This window comes from Electrona antarctica, assembly GCF_951216825.1.
Source record: "Electrona antarctica genome assembly, chromosome: 9".
NCBI classification, from domain to species: domain Eukaryota; kingdom Metazoa; phylum Chordata; class Actinopteri; order Myctophiformes; family Myctophidae; genus Electrona; species Electrona antarctica.
In genome coordinates this window covers 6,873,607-6,896,416 of record NC_136790.1, presented here as the reverse complement: position 1 = coordinate 6,896,416, position 22,810 = coordinate 6,873,607, and the positions used below count along the sequence as shown (strand labels likewise).

The 22,810-nt window shown below is 44.2% G+C and overlaps 1 protein-coding gene across 2 annotated transcripts in view; it reads right to left on the bottom strand.

Moving 5' to 3' along the window:
• LOC306929157 (sodium channel protein type 8 subunit alpha-like) overlaps window positions 1-22,553 on the bottom strand; it is a gene marked incomplete at its 3' end in the record, with an annotated part of 99,385 nt that extends 76,832 nt beyond the window's left edge. For both annotated transcript variants that reach the window (XM_079509573.1, XM_079509574.1), the window contains exons 1-5: window positions 22,290-22,553; window positions 8,882-9,012; window positions 8,310-8,390; window positions 5,950-6,078; window positions 560-651 (exon numbers count right to left, since the gene is read on the bottom strand). In XM_079509573.1, the coding sequence (XP_079365699.1) occupies window positions 560-651; window positions 5,950-6,078; window positions 8,310-8,390; window positions 8,882-9,012; window positions 22,290-22,346 (490 nt within the window). In that variant the 5' untranslated portion in view covers window positions 22,347-22,553. The remainder of the gene's footprint in view (window positions 1-559; window positions 652-5,949; window positions 6,079-8,309; window positions 8,391-8,881; window positions 9,013-22,289) is intronic.
• Between the last annotated feature and the right edge of the window lie 257 nt (window positions 22,554-22,810).

The following is a 22,810-nucleotide window of genomic DNA, read 5'->3' as shown; positions in this document are numbered from 1 at the left end:
ACGTCATCTGATGTAACGGCAAAAGACCATCTTTAAAGCCGTTGACATATATATATATAATTGTTGTCTGGGATAAACCTCTTACCTCCAAATTCAAACCTTTTGTGTCTTTGCGTGAATTAACACCCTCCTACTGGATCATGTGCACGTGTTTTTTGAGCTTGAGTAGATGTTCTACTTTGGAATTTGGAATCCTGAAAAGTAACACTTTTTGGACACAGTGAGGTTTACACCCGACAGAGACGGTATTCTTCATGTCAAATCGAATGCGTCTCATGCTGTTTCATAATTTAAATTATAATGAGATAGAAACATCCAGATATGCTCATTATTGACCTGATTTTAGGACACAGTCCATCTAAAAGAAACACCTCTTCCACTTAAGCCCACAAGACTGCCAGTAGTCAGATATAAGCCTATCAAAAATGTTTTGCTAGACCATTTTTGATTGTCGAAAGAAGGAAAGAAAACCTATTCTCGAGGCATCCTCTTTCTAACAGAAATAAAGAAAGGAGAAAAAAAGGGGGGGGTCAGCCTTAGAGTTTAAATGGGATCTCACCTGGAATGACAGAAATAGTTTTCAATGCTCGGAGAACCCTGAACGTTCTCAGCGCCGAGACATTCCCAAGGTCCACAAACTCTGTTACATATCTGTAAACAAGGTAGGATGACAGAGAACACAGAACAGAAACCCCATGACACGCCACACACGTTACGCACCACGACATTTACGACACACACAGTTATACGTGCAAGAAGAGCACTACATCAGCACCACCATCGAAGACCAACGTACGTACGCAGAGAGGGGGGAGGAGCCTGTCCGCCCGCCCGGCGGGAAGAAAAACCAAAGGGTGGAGGAGGAAGGACGAGTAGCCTGGAATCCACACCGATTCGCTCCGTTCGGCCCATTTATTTTCATCTTTTTCTCTCTCGCACTTCGCTTCTCAGTCTGGAAATCATGCTATTTCTAAGGGGCGGGGCGGGGGCCCCGCCACGGTTTCTGATTTGTCAGCAGTAGAGCTTTAATCGGGCCTAAAATGTTGAGCCCAACCCAGCCCAGCCCGACAGAAGTTCAGCCCGAGCCCGGCTCGAAGCCTGATACATAATTGACAACAGACGTTTTTTCTCATTAAATCTTGGTAATTTGTTAAGAACAGCAGTCATTCTACCCATGTCCAACTGTCTATATAAAAAAAAAAAAAACACACACACACAGCTTGGAGCAAATAGTATAAAGGCAAATACAACGCTATAATTGTAATAAACCGTCCTAATTAAGGAAGAAAAATAATTTGGATTGGAGCCTCGAACGGAGGACACGGCGGCCTGAGGCCTCCGCTAAATCAGACAGATCAGCCTACAGGCAGGGCAGTCAAAGTTCAAACAACATTGTCTATACAAAAGTACCCTATATTTAAACATTTTGAATACAAAATGTAAAGTGGCATAATAAACTGCAAACAAGCTGTTCCCCCACCCACCATGGAGCCTAACAACCTAGCCTTATAAATTTAATAATTTCACATAGGCCTACTATTATCCTCATAACCTCTTCTGCCAGGCGTAGGCTAAACAACGTGTTCTGAACTTGTGAGAATGGAGATTGAATATACTGTAATTATTTGGTGCGCAAGTTGCGAAACACCTTCGGACATCGGAGAATAAATTGGTCGTTAATAGATTGATTCCTTCCAGCTGCCTTGTAGGCTACAGAAAAGACAGACGGCTAAACATTGTGCCTAATCTGCAACTAGACAATGACGAAAGCTGAAGAACTTTGACAAGGTGCGCAACTGTGTGACCATGTGCTGCTGTGCACACGGTGCTTGTATAATTGTCTGCTCTTGCTCGCTCGGCCGGTCTCTCAACATCAATACAAGTTTAAAAATAAGCAATAAGCATCTGATCCTTCAGGTGGGAATATATTCTCTATTTGGACATTATTTTAAGGGACTGTCAATCCAATATTGAGAAGGAAAAAAACTAAACAACAACACATAATTCTCAGAATGATCTTGTGGGCCGCCGCGAGCAGCAGCACTCAGAGCACTGAGCAGCGAGAGACAACGCAGCTGCGCAAAATGTATAAAATTATGAATAATGTCATATATAAAATGACTAGCCCGGCCAGACAAATACGTAACCAGTTGGACTCGGCCCGGCCCGGCCAAAGTTTTAAATTCTAGTCGGGGGTGGGGGGGGACTGAGCCTTCCGATGTCCAATTCGAGTCACTTAATTGCCACATGATAATTAAAAAGATCATCAGAAAGGTCATCTACGTCATTTTCGCCATCCAGCAATAAGCCTATCTCACAGAATTTCCCCGCCCCCCTAAATACGCCCCCTTTCGGGGTTAGTGGTGATAGCGTGACGTCACTCCATAGACGCTACATGTTAACAGAGGTAATTTAAGAAGTCTACAACTTTTGTTTTCTCAAGGTAAGATAAGGTATCTGTTCGACCTGATTTACCATCTTGTTTGCTTCATAATAATATTGGTCTGTCACATTTTTACATTAGAAAATGTACTTAGATTTTCCAGAGAAAAAAACTTGTAAATGCTCATGTTAAAGACACCACTATTTACCGGAAGTGGGCGTGGAAAGCGGGCTGTGAGATAGGCCTATTCCAGCTGGCAGATTCATCGCACTGTGACACTGTTTGTGACAATGTTTCTTTTTATTGACCTTTATTTAATCAAGGAAGACCATTGAGAGAATGCTCTCTTTTGCCAGGACACCCTGAGTACAACAACATACAAAAGGAAAAACATGTGGACCAGTTTATGAACAAACACAATTTCTGGTGTGTTGCTTTTCGGCGTTGTACAAACACTGTATCATTTTATTGAGTTATCTACTTTTCTGAACGTGCCAAAGTAGTGCGAGACTGCCGGCTATTGACAGCCAGACAATGTTGCGATACTGCCGTGCCAGGAAGGACACATGCCGCTGTTAAGATGCCTCAATAACATTATACAGTGTGCATGTCTTCTTTTATATTCCTGAAGAGATTAACTGACAAAGGGACGCAATCGTTCAGAAATAATGTTTGTTCACAAGCTGGCCAGATCTCCTTGGTTGAACCCAATGTATTTCACTGAACTTCTGGTTCCAGTTTTGCTGTATTGCCCGTAGGCTACCTGGCCCATAGACTACCTGGCCCGTAGTCTGTCTGGCCCGTAGACTGTCTGGCCCGTAGACTGTCTGGCCCGTAGGCTGTCTAGCCCGTAGGCTACCTGGCCCATAGACTACCAGGCCCGTAGTCTGTCTGGCCCGTAGACTGTCTGGCCAGTAGGCTGTCTAGCCCGTAGACTACCTGGCCCACAGACTGTCTGGCCCGCAGACTGTCTGGCCCGCAGACTGTATGGCCCGCAGACTGTATGGCCCGCAGACTGTCTGGCCCGCAGACTGTCTGGCCCGTAGACTGTCTGGCCAGTAGGCTGTCTAGCCCGTAGACTACCTGGCCCACAGACTGTCTGGCCCGTAGGCTACCTGGCCAGTAGGATACCTGGCCCGTAGGCTACCTTGCCAGTAGGATACCTGGCCCGTAGACTGCCTGGCCAGTAGGCTACTAGCATAGCCTTGACTTGCCTACATATAGATTACCGAAGTCTTGACGTCACTCGTTCATCCCCTGGGTCACCGAAGTAATTTCTCTACGGAGAATAACATTGGGTGATCTTAGAATAGTCTCAATTAGGAATTGTTGTCCAAAAATAAACAAACTGTCTTGGCAATATTGTCAGGGAGGTGGCTCTGTATCGTCTTCGATAGTCAGTCACTCATATTCGATACAGACTGTTTCTGGTGAAAATTTAACTAATTCGGCGACGGTAACGTTAGCGTTTTCTCAACCGTCAGTTTATAGTTCATGTCCATATGAGTCAAACCGCCGGGATGATTTATTTATTTTTGGAACACAGTTCTTATTTGACGCAATATAAAAAATCACACCCGTGTGAACTGAGTGGTGTAAGGTCTGTCTGACGTAATGAAATCATGTCTGACGTAATGAAATCACACCCGGGTGTGATTTCATTAACTGGCTTTTTTGTGCAGAAAAAATGAGCATGGTTGCTATGTTCACCCTGTTCACCCGGGTGTGATTTCATTACGTCATTACAACAGGGTGAACATAGCAACCATGCTCATTTTTTCTGCACAAAAAAGCCAGTTGTAGGAGTGGTTTACACCACTCAAAAAGGTGTATGGTAATTAAGAATGGGGGGGGGGGGGGAAACTGACCCAGGTAGGATGTGTGAATTACGTAAGACTTTGGTGCTCTACTTTGGTGACGTTTGGAAATCCATCTCAAACAGGATGCTAGCCAGACGGAGAAGCAAAGTGAAAAAAACAAAACAAAACAAAAACAAATGCCGAGCGAGCGACTCCGTCTGCATTCCAGGCTAAAAGGAGAAGGAAGGAGGGGAGACAACAAAAAAACTAAAAGAAAATACGAAAACCACACCTAACATCAACCCCGCGGGAGACTCGCCCAAACCCGGGGAGACACAGACACCTAGTAGGACAGCAGCCTTACCTGGAATAACAGAAATTGTTTTCAAAGCCCTCAGAACCCTGAACGTACGCAGGGCTGACACATTGCCTAGGTTTACAAACTCTGTTATATACCTGCAAGTTGGATCAGACAGGGTTACAACTCAGCAGCCGTCCCCCAACACAAAGAAGGCATAATAGACAGAAAGATGGTTCATCTTTGTTTTGCCATGAGCTCACATTTGGGGAAACAGCGCCCCCACTCCTGCTAAAGGGGCGGAGGGGCACTGTTCCCCCAATATGAGCTCATGGATCATGATTCATAAAGCAGGGGTTACGTAACCCCTGCTGCATTGAAATGGGAACACACCATGCTGATTAGGGCTGGAACCCGGAACCGGTTCTTTTTTTCAGACCCAGTTCAGAGATTCAAGAACCGGAATCGGTTCCATCACATTTGGAACCGTTTCTGGAACCGTTATATTTTTTATTTTTATCACACTGTCAGAGCTGGTTATATGGACTTGATGTATGCTATAAAAGTACTATATATATAAGCAACATTTCCCTTTAAATTCTTAGCCATGATATTTTGTCTATTATATTATGCATAAATCATGTTCCGTGGCGCAAATTAATCTGGCTTTTAAAATGTGCCATCAGGTGATGAATGAAGAAATATTTTACGAGAGGGTGTGCTTTACCGTGATTATTGGCGCGACAGCGTTGCTGCAGGAACGAGACTTTAGCCGAGTTTTGACCGCAAGCGGCCCTGAAGTGACGGTAAAGCAAACCCTCGAGTGTAATATTGTGATTATACAACAGTTACCCTTAAAAAAACACCTCAACTCAATTTCATTGTACCTAAGATATTTGATAGAAATTCATATTGTTTTTAAAGCTGCTATAAGAAATATTGTGTCACAATTTGAATGACCTTTTTTTTTTTATTCAGATTTCAGACAGCCAGCAATGAGTAAAATGCTCCCAAAAAAATGTAGTCTCTGTGACACATCTAGGGGCCACAATCTGCATTCAAAGATGTTCCTAGAAGCTTTGTCATTGGTCGAAATGACTAACCAATCAGGAAGTAAACAGGCAAATCGACCAATGGCAAAGCTTCTACGAAAATCTTTGAATGCAGATTGTGGCCCCTAGATGTGTCACAGAGACAAGATTTTTTGGGAGCATTTTACTCATTGCTGGCTGTCTGAATAAAAAAAATTGCAGCTTTAATGCCCGATTTAGTCAATCATCCAAACTGATAGCCTAGCCACTCCGTCAGCACAGTTTTGATTAGGTGTGCCATCATGCTCGTTTTAGCACGGGTAGACGGCTATTTCAACTAATGTGCTTCCTCAAAACTACCTGTTGTATAATCTGGCATCTGGCGGTGAATATTTATTTTTGTTACATTGGAGAAACAAGACAGTGAAATGTACTTACGCCATGGAGATGACCATGAAATCCAACCAGTTCCAGGGGTCTCGGAGGAACGTAAAGCCGTCTATAGCGAATCCTCTGGCCACGATCTTTGTGAGGGACTCGAAGGTGTATATACCTGTGAAGGTATACCTTGAAAACACACACACACACACACACACGATGAATCAGCTTATATACCTGTGAATATACCTTGAAATCACACACGCACACGCACACACACACACGCACACACACACACACACACACACACACACACACACACACACACACACACACACACACACACACACACACAAAACGAAACGAAGCACCTTATAAAGGTCAGCTCACAAAGCTCGTATTATTGGTTGTTATTCAGTGGTAAAGTACACATGAGTATTCTAATTAAGTACTTTATTTGTTTGAGAATCTGTTCTTTATTTGAGTATGTATCTTTATAATAGATGAGTATACATACTCATAATCAAAATGATTATTGAATTTTGATTATGTTTACATAGCAGCATTGATACTTTTACTTAAAGGGACAGTTCACCACTGGAAGAAACTGCAGTCACTCAATGTGAATAGTATTTGTAGTAGATCAGGGGTTCTCAACGTTTTTGCCGGGGACCCCCGGAAATGCTTTGGCAATGTCTCGGGACCCCCGCCCCGCCCCCTCCCGACCCCCAATATAAATTGACTGCTACAATAACCTTAAACCATTTTGGGCGGGAACCCCTTTTGGTGTTTTAAGCATTGTTATAATTTAGCTATTGAAAAATAGCAGATCTACAAGCTCATAGCGCGCCACCGAGTGGCGCGCTACGAGCTTGTAGGTCTGCTATTTTTGAAAAATCGTGAAAAGAAAATTTAAAAAGAAAATTTGGGGACCCCCTAAAATAATTTGGCGACCCCCCGAGGGGTCGCGACCCACGGGTTGAGAACCCCTGTAGTAGATAACAGTAGCACAATTTGAAATTTGCACCCTATGGCCAGAACAATAATGAAGTCTATGTGTTTGACTAGGGTTTGACTGGATTGTTGAATGACTATAATGACCATAATGCTTTGGTGCACTGCCCATCCTTGTGGAGAGGGGGAGGGCTGTCTTACTGAGACAACATGTAGTCCCAGGATAGGAAGTGAGACCAGTGTCTGAGGCATCATCAGACATTTGGAATACTAAAATATCTCACATTACACACATTAAAAAAAAACAGGAAAGTGTTTATTGTGTCCTAAACATCATTAACACCTTGGAGGCCCAGGGCGGAGTTCTCCGTCCAAGTTCAAGGTCATGGTCAAGTGCCCAACATGGAGATTGATAAATAGGACGGAGATTAATGATAACAAAACCGTTCGCATCGCTCTAGAGCCTTGGAGCGCTTGTTGCCCGATCCGATGACGTGTCAAAAAGTGACACGTCATCGAAAATGTCCCCTGCCTGTTTAGCTGATGAAAACGAAAATCTTAAAACGATCATAACTCCCGATCTAAATCATCCCGTCTAATTCTGAAAAAAGATCCTGTGTTTGACGGAAGTCTGGAGCTCGCTGGTGGAGCTGTTGCCCCCGCGACCCGGCTACGTATAAGCGGTTGAAGATGGATGGATGGACTTTGTGCTCTTCAATGAGATGATCAAGGGGTGTGAAAGATTGCTGCGAAAAACAGATAAAGTCGTCCCCGGTCCAAAAACCTTTTATACGGACGCAATATTCGGCGGGAGTGTGCAAACGTGATTAACATTACGTGAGGTTGATTTTTTTCAGTGTTCTGACATTCGCTCCCTACAAACCCTCCCGCGCACTCAGATCAGCCAACGCAGGGAAGCTGGAAGTACCCTCACTAAAAACGCCGGGACAACGCTCCACACGTCCCAAACTCTTCTCCCTTCTGGCCCCAAAACTGTGGAATGCACTTCCCGTTGCAATCAGAACTGCAGCATCACTCCCGATCTTCCGCCGTAGTCTGAAAACCCACCTTTTCAGACTCCACCATGGCCCATAGCACTTACCCTACCCCCTTAGACAGCACTTTTTAGACTTAGATAGCATTTGAAACAGACTTATAGCATGTCATGTAGACAGCACAATAACAGTACAGCATAGTATAATATATATGTATAGCTTATATGTATAGTGTCATTATATATAGATATGTTCTAGTTACGTTCTTAGCTTACGCATGTTTCTTGATAAATGCTTTTTATATATGTGATGTATTCCCATGCTTTTTGTTCTTGCTTAATGTAAGTCGCTCTGGATTAAGAGCGTCTTCTAAATGCCTAAATTGTAAATTGTAAATTGCTCCGATATTCGGCCCGAGAAACGCAGGCTGTGTGCAAACACCTTTACTCTAGGTTAGGGTTAGATACTTACTCTACTTGTTTGGACCATTCTGGAGGGTCACTAAAGGTCATGAATATACAGTTGGTCAAAATCGTAGTCATGATGATCATGCTGAACAATGTGAAGGAAAGGAGTTAAGGACACAATATTTGGCGGGAGTGTGCAAACATGATTAACATTACGTGAGGTTGATTTTTTTCTTTTTTTCAGTGTTCTGACATTCGCTCCGATATTCGGCCCGAGAAACGCAGGCTGTGTGCAAACACCCTTACTCTAGGTTAGGGTTAGATACTTACTCTACTTGTTTGGACCATTCTGGAGGGTCACTAAAGGTCATGAATATACAGTTGGTCAAAATCGTACAGATGATGCACGCACGCACGCACGCACGCACGCACGCACGCACGCACGCACGCACGCACGCACGCACGCACGCACGCACGCACGCACGCACGCACGCACGCACGCACGCACGCACACACACACACACACACACACACACACACACACACACACACACACACGCACATGCACAAATATAAACACTGCAAACTTTTAGCTTTAGCATGCAACATCATGAAACATGACTTTTTTATTTTCACTTGAAAGGATATGAGTGTATCAAAATCTTAATAGCTATTTTCCTTCCCAAATTGAAAGGCGATATGATGTACAAGGAGGGCGTGCCACTGAAGCGGAAGATCACTTTTCCTTTGTTGAGGACTATGAATGTCTGTGGAAGAGAAGAGACACAGAGACTAGAGTTAAAGACAGTACATCACTTTTCCTTTGTTGAGGACTATGAATGTCTGTGGAAGAGAAGAGACACAGAGACTAGAGTTAAAGACAGTGCATTACTTTGTTGAGGACTATGAATGTCTGTGGAAGAGAAGAGACACAGAGACTAGAGTTAAAGATCACTTTTCCTTTGTTGAGGACTATGAATGTCTGTGGAAGAGAAGAGACACAGAGACTAGAGTTAAAGACAGTACATTACTTTGTTGAGGACTATGAATGTCTGTGGAAGAGAAGAGACACAGAGACTAGAGTTAAAGACAGTACATTACTTTGTTGAGGACTATGAATGTCTGTGGAAGAGAAGAGACACAGAGACTAGAGTTAAAGACAGTACATTACTTTGTTGAGGACTATGAATGTCTGTGGAAGAGAAGAGACACAGAGACTAGAGTTAAAGACAGTACATTACTTTGTTGAGGACTATGAATGTCTGTGGAAGAGAAGAGACACAGAGACTAGAGTTAAAGACAGTACATTACTTTGTTGAGGACTATGAATGTCTGTGGAAGAGAAGAGACACAGAGACTAGAGTTAAAGACAGTACATTACTTTGTTGAGGATTACATATGTCTGTGGGAGAGAATCACAGAGGGATAGAAAGACTAATCAAATAACTCATCGTTTGTCATATCCGCACAGCGACTGTCAGTGGTGGGCAGTAACTAAGCACATTCACTAGAGTATGCTACTGCAGGTAAAGGAGTACTGTAGTTCACAGAAACCGGGGGCCAACCACCAGTGGTCCTTGAGGAGGTTCCAGGTGGTCCCCAGCCAAAAGATGGAGAGTTATGGTAACTCAAATGGACCCTTACAGATCTGTAACTCTTCAGAGTGTAACTGTTACGCTCCCAAGAGTTAAATTATTGTTAAACATCTGCATTACTAAATTTACAAAAAGTCTACACAATTGGAGAATGTAGAAGAACTGTTATTTTGATCAACGTTTGCCTGTTGTCTCTCCTAATGGTACCAACATCATATACAGCATGGAATTGTGGACATCTTATCAAACGACAACAAATATTATTTAGTTTTCTGTCTGAGAGGCTAAATGTCATCAAATGGTGGTCAGTGGTTGAAATCCACAATAAATAATGGACCTTGATGTGAAAAAGAAGAAAGAGAAAGAAAGAAAGAAAGAAAGAAAGAAAGAAAGAAAGAAAGAAAGAAAGAAACAGTACTGACTTCAACAGTACTGACTTCCAGTTGAACAGTACAACCGTAGGGTCACCACACTGACTTCCAGTTGAACAGTACTGACAGACAGACAGGCAGGCAGGCAGGCAGACAGACCATAGAGTATATATATAATAGAGACTGAACTGGCGCGAAGCTCCGCCCCCCCAGCTATTCATGTCAGTGGAAGTTGCTCAGTGGCGTTTTGAAGCACCCGGAAGACTGCCGGAAGTACCGTCTGAGAACGTCTACTTCCGCATTTGACCACCAAATTTTGGTGGTCAAATGCGGAAGTGCAACCGAGCGCTCAATGTTAAAGCCCAGCTGCACGGGGTTTCCCGGTCATGAATCCACGGGTCCGCCTGTAGTCCCTCCTCCTACCACTAGGGAGGAGAGCTTCAACGTTGGAAAGCCTGCCTGCCCCCTTGAGACAGACAGACAGACAGACAGACAGACAGACAGACAGACAGACAGACAGCTCTTCTCTCTGTGGCCAAATATCTCGAGGAGAGGAGAGGAGAGGAGAGGAGAGGAGAGGAGAGGAGAGGAGAGGAGAGGAGAGGAGAGGAGAGGAGAGGAGAGGAGAGGCATGCAGGCTGAAGAGAGGAGAGGAGAGAGGAGAGGAGAGGAGAGGAGAGGAGAGGAGAGGAGAGGAGAGGAGAGGAGAGGCATGCAGGCTGAAGAGAGGAGAGGAGAGGAGAGGAGAGGAGAGGAGAGGAGAGGAGAGGAGAGGAGAGGAGAGGAGAGGAGAGGAGAGGAGAGGAGAGGAGAGGAGAGGAGAGGCATGCAGGCTGAAGAGAGGAGAGGAGAGAGGAGAGCAGAGGAGAGGAGAGGCATGCAGGCTGAAGAGAGGAGAGAGGAGAGAGGAGAGCAGAGGAGAGGAGAGGAGAGGAGAGGAGAGGAGAGGAGAGGAGAGGAGAGGAGAGGAGAGGAGAGCAGAGGAGAGCAGAGGAGAGCAGAGGAGAGGAGAGGAGAGGAGGGCTGAAGAGAGGAGAGGAGAGGAGAGGAGAGGAGAGGAGAGGAGAGGAGAGGAGAGGAGAGGAGAGGAGAGGAGAGGAGAGGAGAGAGGAGAGCAGAGGAGAGGAGAGGAGAGGAGGGCTGAAGAGAGGAGAGGAGAGGAGAGGAGAGGAGAGGAGAGGAGAGGAGAGGAGAGGAGAGGAGAGGAGAGGAGAGGAGAGGAGAGGAGAGGAGAGGAGAGGAGAGGGGAGAGCAGAGGAGAGGAGAGGAGAGGAGGGCTGAAGAGAGGAGAGGAGAGGAGAGGAGAGGAGAGGAGAGGAGAGGAGAGGAGAGGAGAGGAGAGGAGAGGAGAGGAGAGGAGAGGCATGCAGGCTGCCATCGATCAGGGTAAAGATGTGCTGACTGCAGTCTCTCGTCAACCAACCACTCCCCCATAACAAACAGCATGTATATGTATGGGGCCTTTCTAGTCCCTGTGCGTGCAGCATGTATATGTATGGGGCCTTTCTAGTCCCTGTGCGTGCGTGCGTGTCTGGTAATCCACCCTAGGACATATGGTTTCCACAACTCGGGATTAGGGGTGGAGCTCGTTCATTTTTATTGATAAGGAGCACCGTATCAATCAGGCTTATCGAGCCGGGTTCTTATCAAGCCCACGAGCATTTTATATGTTTTATATTTTTTCCTAACATTAAAACAACCATTAATTTGTGCAATAAGTGTTAAATGGCATTATATTATGAATAGTACTGTAATAATTACGATAAAATCTCCACTTCAGCTCTTTATAAACCAAAAATGCAATGCATTTAACAAAATAAATATCACTTGTCTTCCACTACATTTTACTGGGGCCTTTACAGTACTTTTCTAACAACATCACAATGTTTTTGCTTCAGAGGCAGTAATTTCCATAGATATATATAAACTCTAGATAGCTCACCCGCGCTGTTGGCCAATGGAGAGCGACGTCGTTACGTGGCGGCCATGTTACCTCGGGCCACATAACATTGTGTCTATGGGGCATGTAATGACCATAACTTGCTCAATTTTCAACCGATTTTCAAACGGTTTGGTTTGTTATAAACGTCAGAGACGTCCGCATACTTATATGCTTTTATACGACGTTCATATAAAAGAGAAAATTAAGCAGATACGCGTCCTGAATCATAGCCACGTTGACAACGTTTGGAATAATCCAACCCGTTTGTAAATCCGTGAAGATTTGAGCGAGTTATGACTGTTTCTGTTTGAGCTGCCATTGAACATACTGTACTGTAGCCCCGAAGTAAGATGGCTGCCGGGTGAATGACGTCAGAAACTCCGCCTTGAGCCATCTAGAGTTTATATATATCTATGGTAATTTCACTTCGCCTTTCCTCATCACAGTCAGTCGGCTCCAGGTGAGCCTGCTGGCTTGATTGCATTGGAGTGATAAGTAACCAACCTACTGGTGATTCTGGGTTGATAACATTGGAAGCGGGTGGACAGGCTGGGTGGACAGGCTGTCCACCAGCTGCTTACAATTTAGCAGACACTCTTAATCCAGAGCGATTTACATTAAGCAACATGGCGATACATCATATACAAAGACTAGTTATCATGAATCACATGTAAGATAAGAACATAACAGTGGAATATCTATATAATGAAACTATTCATATATAATAGTGTTATGTCTACATAAAATGCTATCTAAACCAGACCTTTTAACTTTTCTAAAATAATATAACTGGTCCGTTAATGTGTGTATACCGTCACATTAAAAGCATAATAATTTAGTTTCCCCGCACATGTTTGTTCCAGCGTGGGTGATTATAATTATTTGTTGATCGGTTCTTGTCTTGATTGTGCTATTTTATCATGAACATTAGTGAGGACCAATTATATGAAGATAGGTTGAAAAGTGCTGAAGTGGCTCTTTAAGTAGGCTACTCCACCTAGATCTCAGAGGAAAATATACTTGTACAGTATAATATAATGTACTTTTACTCCATTACATTCATTTGAAAGCTTTAGTTACTTTGTAGATTTTGATTATCATTACAAAACCACATTAACCACTTCAGCCCTAGGGCTGAGCTCACACGGTTAATGCAGTGATTTTTGTTGTGAGTGTCATGGCCGCCCCCAATGCATTTCCAATGGAGGTCACATGGTTTGTTGTATGGCTTTCAGCTGTGTTTCGACTGCGCCCCTCCCCCTCACACAACACAATGTTGTGTCAAACCATGTGACCTCCATTGGAAATGCATTGGGGCGGCCATGACACTACACAACATTCATCCAACAAGCGCAGTAAAGGTGTGAGCTCAGCCTAGGCCTCACTGCATTGCTGTATGCTTGTTGGATGAATGTTGTGTAGTGTCATGGCCGCCCCAATGCATTTCCAAGTGAAGTCACATGGTTTGTAGTCCACATTTTGGACTACAAGCTGTTGTATGGCTTTCGGCTGTGTTTCGACTGCGCCCCTCCCCCTCATACAACACAAATGTTGTGTCAAACCATGTGACTCCCATTGGAAATGCATTGGGGCGGCCATGACACTACACAACATTCATCCAACAAGCATACAGCAATGCAGTAAAGGTCTGAGTGAGGCCCTACTGTATATACATTTCAGCCATTTGAAAATAGCAGATCTACAAACTCACAATGCGTCACGATGCACACATTGTGAGCTTGTAGAACAAAAAAAATGTATACATTTGAAAACTTGAAATGGGACATTCTGCATAATGAGTACTTCCGTACTTTTACTCAAGTAAATGTTACTTGTAAGGCCTCACTCAGACCTTTAATGCATTGCTGCATGCATGCTGTGAGTGTCATGGCCGCCCCAATGCATTTCCAATGGAAGTCACATGGTTTGAGGACTACATTTTGGACTACAAGCTGTTGTATGGCTTTCGGCTGTGTTTCGACTGCGCCCCTCCCCCTCATACAACACAGTGTTATGTCAGACCATGTGACTCCCATTGGAAATGCATTGGGGCAAGCTGTGTCACACCCTTTGTATACAGCAAGCACAGAGAAATCTGCAGCGACCGTGTGAGTGAGGCCTAAGACTTGTAAGGCCTCACTCACACCTTTCAATCAAGCATACAACATTGATGCATGCTAGATGTAAGCAAGATGTAAGTGTCATGGCCGCCCCAATGCATTTCCAATGGAAGTCACATGGTTTGATACAACATTTTGGACTACAAGCTGTTGTATGGCTTTCCCATACAAGTATGGCTCCCCCTCATACAACACTAATGTTGTGTCAAACCATGTGACTCCCATTGGAAATGCATTGCGAGCTTGCATCAGCTATACATCTCATACAACAAGCATACATCAATCTGTTGCAACCGTGTGAGTCGCCCCTAAGACTTTTACTTGTAACAGAGTATTTCTACATTGCAGTACTGATACTTTTACTTACAGTTCGAGTACTTTTTTCCACCACTGGACAAAACCAAACATCTTATGTGACCCTGCATGCTCTCCGTGTGTGTGTGTGTGTGTGTGTGTGTGTGTGTGTGTGTGTGTGTGTGTGTGTGTGTGTGTGTGTGTGTGTGTGTGTGTGTGTGTGTGTGTGTGTGTGTGTGTGTGTGTGTGTGTGTGTGTGCGGCTAACACCGTTTCCAAGACATCTTTACAAATCTAAAAAATAAATAAATTAATATGCTCTATCATATATATATATATATATATATATATATATATATATGAATGACACTATTTGCTTTCAATGACAACGCCAAAATAGAAACGTCATCAAGTTCAAAGTCACTATCTGCAGACAGGGATGGGAAAGGCATAACAGAGGCTTTTGTTTTGTGTATTAAACCCACACGCCAGTGAGAATAACACACACACACACACACACACACACACACACACACACACACACACACACACACACACACACACACACACACAGACGCGTACACACACACAGACGTGCACACACACACACACACACACACACACACACACACACACACACACACACACACACACACACACACACACACACACACAGACAGACGTGCGCACACACACACACACACACACACACACACACACACACACACACAGACGTGCACACACGCACAGAGGGAAACACTGAAGGGAACAGGGAGGAGAGAGAGAGAGAGAGAGAGAGAGAGAGAGAGAGAGAGAGGTGTCCTGAAATCTAATTAGATTAAAAATAGTGTCCGCAGTCTGGGGGCGAACGACAAGCATCCTCTGCATCATAAGACTATCTCTCTCTCTCTCTCTCTCTCTCTCTCTCTTCAGAGTACTAATGGTAAAAGTACTCATTATGCAGAATGTCTCGTTTCACAAGTTTTCAAATGTAGGCTATACAAATATTTTGAAAACAGCCAATCTACAAGATGTGACACATTGTGAGCGCTCATGATTACGGCAGCAGAGCACGCACACCTGCAGCCCATCAAGTATAATGTATGCTTCGTCCCGCGATGGTGTCGCGCACGCAGACCTCTACGCTCACAACAGTCGCAACCGCCATGCGATGTGAGCATGTATATCAGCTGTTCTCTGTGCGCAATACTGTTGTGCAATGAAGTATAAACGTCTCCTACCAGCGCTCCCCAAAACAACAGGTTTGGAGATCTGTTGGAAATTGATTACATGAAACAGTCACCCATGCACCTGGGTGAAAACATGGGTTACAAAATCGTGGGCTAAAAATTAGTTAAAAAAAAAAGACATATGAGAGTACTCATTATGCAGAATGTTACTGCAACAGAGAAATACACATTTTAAAATAAAAAAAATGTTTAAAAAAAATCTTTTGAAAATAGCAGATCTACAAGCTCACAATGCGCCGCGACAGCTTGTAGATTGGCTACTTTCAAATGGGCAAAATGTATATAGGGCTGTAGTGGTTGATTGAGTGTTTTGTAATAATGATCACAATCTACAAAGTAACTAAAGTTTTAAAATAATTGTAGTGTAGTAAAAGTAAAAAAACATCTGACACGTCTGTGGGTGTGTGTGTGTGTGTGTGTGTGTGTGTGTGTGTGTGTGTGTGTGTGTGTGTGTGTGTGTGTGTGTGTGTGTGTGTGTGTGTGTGTGTGTGTGTGTGTGTGTGTGCGTTATAGGCTGCGCAACAGTGACACTTGGTGGTCAACAGAACAGACGCTATTTCCATACTCGGATGGCACCACTCAAAAACATTTGCCTCTGAGATGTATAGTGGAGTAGAAGTAAAAAGTACTCCAGTTAAAGGACCACTATTTTTTTCTACTCGGTCTGTGTCTCATAGGAGGGCTGTGGGCAGTTCAGAAACCGTCTTCCAGTGACATCATCGATGGGGAATACAAGCTAATAGAAACTGCAGGCTTTCTAGTCCTGAAAAGTTGCAATGTGAAAATGGAAGCCATCGTTCTCACGATAATGAAAATCTAAACATTTTTGTAAAATAAATCTTGTTTAAAAAAAAATCTGCCTAATGATGATGTCACTGGAAGACGGTTTCTAAACTGCCCACAGCCCTCCTATGAGACACAGACTGAGTAGAAAGAAATCGTGCCATTTTATCATGATTATTAGTGAGGTCCTATTATATGAAGATAGGTTGAAAAGTGGTGAAGTGGTCCTTTAAGTAAAGTACTTGAGTAAATGTACTTAGTTACTTATACTACCACTGGACATGAGGAACGTATAGGAGGGAGACACCCTGCCATGGTGGGGGGGGGGGGGGGGGGTGTGGGGGGGGGCAGAGAGGGATGCCTCCTCCTTGCTTGTCACAAAACAAAACAAAAATGCAATGTGTGAAATGTACTACTTTCTGATGTCTTTTCTGATTTCTGTGGGGAACACTTTCGCCCAAAACATAGCCTACAGGCGATGATGACGCGCTGCCTGTGAGGCAGGGGATAGGCCTATCTCACAGCCCCCTTTCCACGCCCCCTTCCGGTAGCTAGTGGTGTCATTTAACATTAGCATTTACACGTTTTTTTTCTCTGGAGAATCTAAGTACATTTCCTAATGTAAAAATGTGACAGACCAATATTATTATGAAGCAAACAAGATGGTAAATCAGCTCGAACAGATAGAACAAACCTTACCTTGAGAAAACAAAAGTTGTAGACTTCTTAAATTACCTCTGTTAACATGTAGTGTCTATGGAGTGACGTCACGCTATCACCACTAGCTCCGAAAGGGGGCGTGGAAAGGGGGCGGGGAAATTCTGTGAGATAGGCCTATTGTCCAGATTTTCAGCATGTCGTGTATAGATTATAGAACAGGGGGAAAAAACAGCACTCTCTGTATTTATTTATGCAGTTTAGCGACCGAGTGGTGCACGGCTCACAGAGGAGATCTGCCGTGTTTGTCCGTGCTCTCCTGCGAATTCAAAGAACCATGATTCTAACAGTCAGCTGCAGGAACCAAGCCTGTGTGTGTGTGTGTGTGTGTGTGTGTGTGTGTGTGTGTGTGTGTGTGTGTGTGTGTGTGTGTGTGTGTGTGTGTGTGTGTGTGTGTGTGTGTGTGTGTGTGTGTGTGTGTGTGTGTGTGTGTGTGTGTGAGAGAGAGAGAGAGAGAGAGAGAGAGAGAGAGAAAGAGACACAGAGAGAGAGTTTAATGCAGAAAGAGAAATGCTAGAGAGCTGCAGAGAGGAGAGAGCCAAACCTCAGACCAGATGAGCAGACAGAGGAAGGGGGGGAGGGGCGAGCAAGGGAGGGGAGGCATGCAGCAGAGCGAGAGAGAGAGAGAGAGAGAGGGGTGTGGTGTTGGGTGGGGGGTATAGAGTAGACCACTGCATGGTACTTAACCCCACCCCCTTCATAACCTGAACCACACCCCCTTCAAAACCTTAACCCTGCACCCCTTCATATGTTTAACCACACCCCCTTCATAACCTTAACCCCACCCCTTTCATAACCATAACCACACCCCCTTCATAACCTTAACTACACCCCCTTCATAACCTTAACCACACCCCCTTCATAACCTTAACCACATACATGTATGACATAAAATGTATACTATTGTCTCACAAAAATGTTTCACAAAAATGTCAAAACACCCAAGAAGGCTAACCTTGGTCATGCAGTCACTGTTCAAATGGTTCAAACTTTCAAACACATCGACTGCCATGATTGTTTCAGTCTCTATCCATTGGGTATTTTAAAGTGGGGTCCCTTATTCAAGGGGCAAAACTTACCACGGGCATTAACCGAAAATTAGCTCACAGACGTAGATAAAGCTAGTTTTGATTAGAATCGGAATTTGGGATTAGAATCTGAGATAAAAGGGTGTTAAGATTTCGTCTATCGTTCAAGTCAACGAGGGGGAACCTTTTTACTGACGGACCAACCAGTTGATCTCCTAGACACGGAGACGCTGATAGACAGTAGTATAGCGCAATCTCAAACTGAATCAATATAAAACATTATTGTGAATCAATTAGATTAGAATAACATATGGACATACCAAAGAATTATTAAACCAATAGAAACAAAACGATTATGTCAAACTAAACACATTTTAAAATATAGGGGAATGATTTTGGAGGCGCACAGCGCCGGAGGTTAAGGTCGTTGGTTCCGGCCGCCTGATGACGTAATGTTAGTTCTGCTCCGACCGGGTCAGAAACCCCACAATGGTATTGATCCCAGGCTACGGATGCATGCATTGCACGCTGCTCTCCTCCCCTCCCCCCTCCTCCCTCCCCTCTGCTCTCCTCTCAGGATGCTGTGTCATCAGACACTGAGGACTCAGACAGAGCACTAAAGCTTTGCTCTAATTTACTACACCCCCTCCCCCTGCCCCCACCCCCCCTGACATGCCGGGGGGGGTGGGGGGTTCGCTCATAACTAAAGAGCGTAATATTGTGATTTCCACTGGTTAAAGTATAGACTCCCTTCTTTATTTTGAGATATTTGGTGTTTACATCGTCATATAGAACTAGATATTCTGTGGGTCTTGAAAGATTCGTTACAAAGGTTCAAAATCGCAGTGGCTGCTGGCAGTGAATCAAATTGCAGAATTGGCTTTATCAGACCTAGAGAATGCTTTAGGTCCAAACAATCATTACTCTCATAACATGAATAAATATCAAGGCTTTCTAAAATTGCCATGTAGCTAATAATAATTATAATAATGTAGATTTGTGTCAAGTCAAAACTTATACATCGGTCACAAGAGGTCAAGAGAGACGAATATGGAGATCCGTTTCACTTGTCCAGCCGTCTAAAAACACTAAAATGTTATTATTAGAAATGTAACAAAGACAGCCTTCTTTATTGTTGAGAACGGTTTGAACTACACACTCATAAAGGTCACCAAACACCTGATCCTCTGAGGTACTCAGAGAAGTCCTGGGTGTACCTCTAACTCTGAGTGTACACATGGTTCTAGAGTATACTTCTAACTCTTAGAGGGTACACAAAACTACACATGGTTCTAGAGTATACTTCTAACTCTGAGTGTACACATTGTTCCAGAAACTGCACAAAAATGTGTATATTACAGGAAAATCTTGTTAAACTTTCCAACAAACTCCGGTAAACTCTCGAATTGTACCATCACACCTGTATATTACTGTATATGCCTGCTAAACTTGAGGTTTACGGGCAAATCTAGTGGCCATAATTGCCCGTTAACTCCTCTTTTCACACAGTGATATACTTCTAACTCTCAGAGTGTACAGGTTAGGGATGAGGTCAAGTTTAGACATCGTTTTACTGAGGTTACGTTTAGGAATGAGATTAGGTTTCGGCATAGTTTTACTGAGGTTACGTTTAGGAATAAACATAACCCTAAATAATGTCTAATAATAGAAATATACAATTTGCTGATATTCAGAAAGAATATTATATGTGTTAAATGGTTTCACAATGCACGGCTTGACGCCTGAAACATCTGACTAAGGCTGCAGTATTTAACATAGCCTTTTGTCCGTTTGCTGCGAATACTCAAAATGACATAAATATGAAAACAAAGACTGAGAGTGACTTTTTTTGAAATTCTCTGAACTTTGCAGTCCATATTGTCTTTTTTGGCAGGCAATCAGGAAGACAATAAAACAATCAAAATTCTATTAATGAGTTAATTCCCTTTTCCAATTACTGCACCTTAAGCGATGTGGGCAGCTCAGGTACACACACGCATGGGCAGCACGCACGCACGCACGCACGCACGCACGCACGCACGCACGCACGCACGCACGCACGCACGCACGCACACTGCACGCACACTGCATGGAACCTCCGTGGCATTAGGTGACATTATATCTGTGTTGGAGCGCCGCAGTGTGGCTGAAGAGTGCATGTGCATTTCTCATGCTGGCTAAGATGTGTCTCATTATGTCCCTTTGAGAATCTTTAACTAAAATGTTTTTGAAAAGTCTTGTTAAGATTGTATAGTGTGAGAGGGTGTTAGACTCAGAGGGCAGTATTATGCATGTCTTAAGTACCAGGTCTTATGACTTAACTTAAGACCTGGAGGCGTGGTCAATGCCATTTGGCTATTCTGAGTGGCCAAATGGCATTGATCACGCCTCCAGGTCTTAAGTTAAGTAATAAGACCTGGTACTTAAGTCTGTTAAAACTCTTGTAGTGCATGGGAGGCTTTAGTTATTCCATCCTCTGCCCGCCACACGTAGCTAGAAGTGAAACACAGCTGTTTCACCATCAGGCCCCTAAAACTATATCCCTAACATTAAACTAACAGGATATTATACGGCACCGTATATCTACATACCTGCTTTCAATTTGTCACTGATGATGCCAAATGCCAAACATCTGGTGCAGGCCCCATTCTAGATAGAAGCTAGATAGAAGCATCCTGCCAAAGGGTGCTCGTCTTTAAAAGCTTTTTGCCAGGAATTCATTGTACATTGTTGACACAGACGTGCAGCCATTAAAACAAATAAAAATAAAATAAAAAAATAACCTGCGGGCTAAAAGCATGTCGCAGACAGTCTGCTTGGACAGAAAAGAAGGAAGGAAGGAAGGAAGGAAGGAAGGAAGGAAGGAAGGAAGGAAGGAAGGAAGGAAGGAACCCACTAGCGTTCCCACGTGGATGCACAGGATCAGAGTTTAGTTGAAAACCAGGTGTGTGTTTCAGTGACTGTCTGACACGGCCATACATTCAAAAAATACGTTTCATTATACGATATGCCTTAGAGCGCAGCTTTTCAACTTCTTCAAGGTCCATTATTTACCGTAGTCGGCATTTGAGCCACGGACCACGGAGATTTAGCCTCTCAGGTTAGATTTGTGCACAATTCCATGCTGTATTGATGTTGGTACCATTAGGAGAGATAACAATTCTTCTACATCCTCTAATTGTGTAGATTTCTTATTTGAAAGGCGACAATTCGGGGAATTCCATGTGTCAGTGGTTCTAGTGAAGTCAAACTGCATGACGTACTGAGCCTACGACACGCAGGGTTCCCCAATAGGCGGCCCGCGGGCCATTTGCGGCCCGCGGAGCGCCCCCTTGCGGCCCGCGGAAGCAAAAAATATTTATATCTGGGGGGTCCCAGATATCTGGGGGGTCGAGGAAAATTAATTGGGGAACCCTGCAGTATGGCATTATGGCACATCCCCCTTCACATTCACTAGATCCCGTGCTCTCTTTTCTGGCCAGATGTAATTTCCTGGGGTCTAGTAGGACTAATAGTAATTCATAATTTAATTTAAGTTCATTGTTGTACAATTATGTACAAACATATATATTTAGCTTGCCCAAAGGCACCCGCCCCCTGTAAAAAAAAACTAAAGTTGTTAAAAAGTCGTTAAAACCCTATAACAGCAGTAATCCTGGGCTCTATACTGCCTCCCCCTGGTCAGCCGGGCGCCTAATGGAGGGGAAAGGAACTGGTTGGTTTTCCTTCCATGTGCTACGCCCTAAAGAAGGGGCTTGAACTCCTCATGCATTGAAGGAAGCATGAGGTCAGTCCGTTGCTCTCCCCAGGTTGGCAGAGGGAGTGTAGCGCCCGGGATTACATTAAGATGATTGACACAATTATTTTTTATAAATAAAACGGGTTACAAAGGTCGTGGGATAAACATGGATTAAAGCCTATAACCCACGCGGGACTGCGACTCACTTTCTGTTGTGTCTGGAGATAGTACGGGTCCAGGTCCTCCAGGGGCGTGGCCGTCATGCCCGGCGGGATCTCGCCGTAGATGAAGGGTAGGCCCTTCCCCGCCTCCAGGTCGCTGTTGGGCTCCGGCGGATCCTCCTCGGTGGTGTCGCGGTGGCTGCTGTCCGACCGTGGCTTGGGTATGGGCTTGTTCTTCTCCGCTCGGATGACCTCCTCGATGTGGGCCAGCGACTCTGGAGTGAAGTACTTGAAGTTGTCGGGTCCTGGGGGCACGATGCGCTTTGGAGGGGGATCCATCTTTTCATCCTGCTACGGACCTCCACCGTACTACTACCTCTTTTAGATGCTATTGTTTGTTGTTGTCCATCCCTTTGGGGCGTTCAACGACGGATCTGAGACGGAGGGAGATAGAGGGGGGGGGAGGAGAGAGAGAGAGAGAGAGAGAGAGAGAGAGAGAGAGAGAGAGAGAGAGAGCATGGTCAGATATGTGAGAAATGTTACAATTTCCGCATTGGGCAATTAAA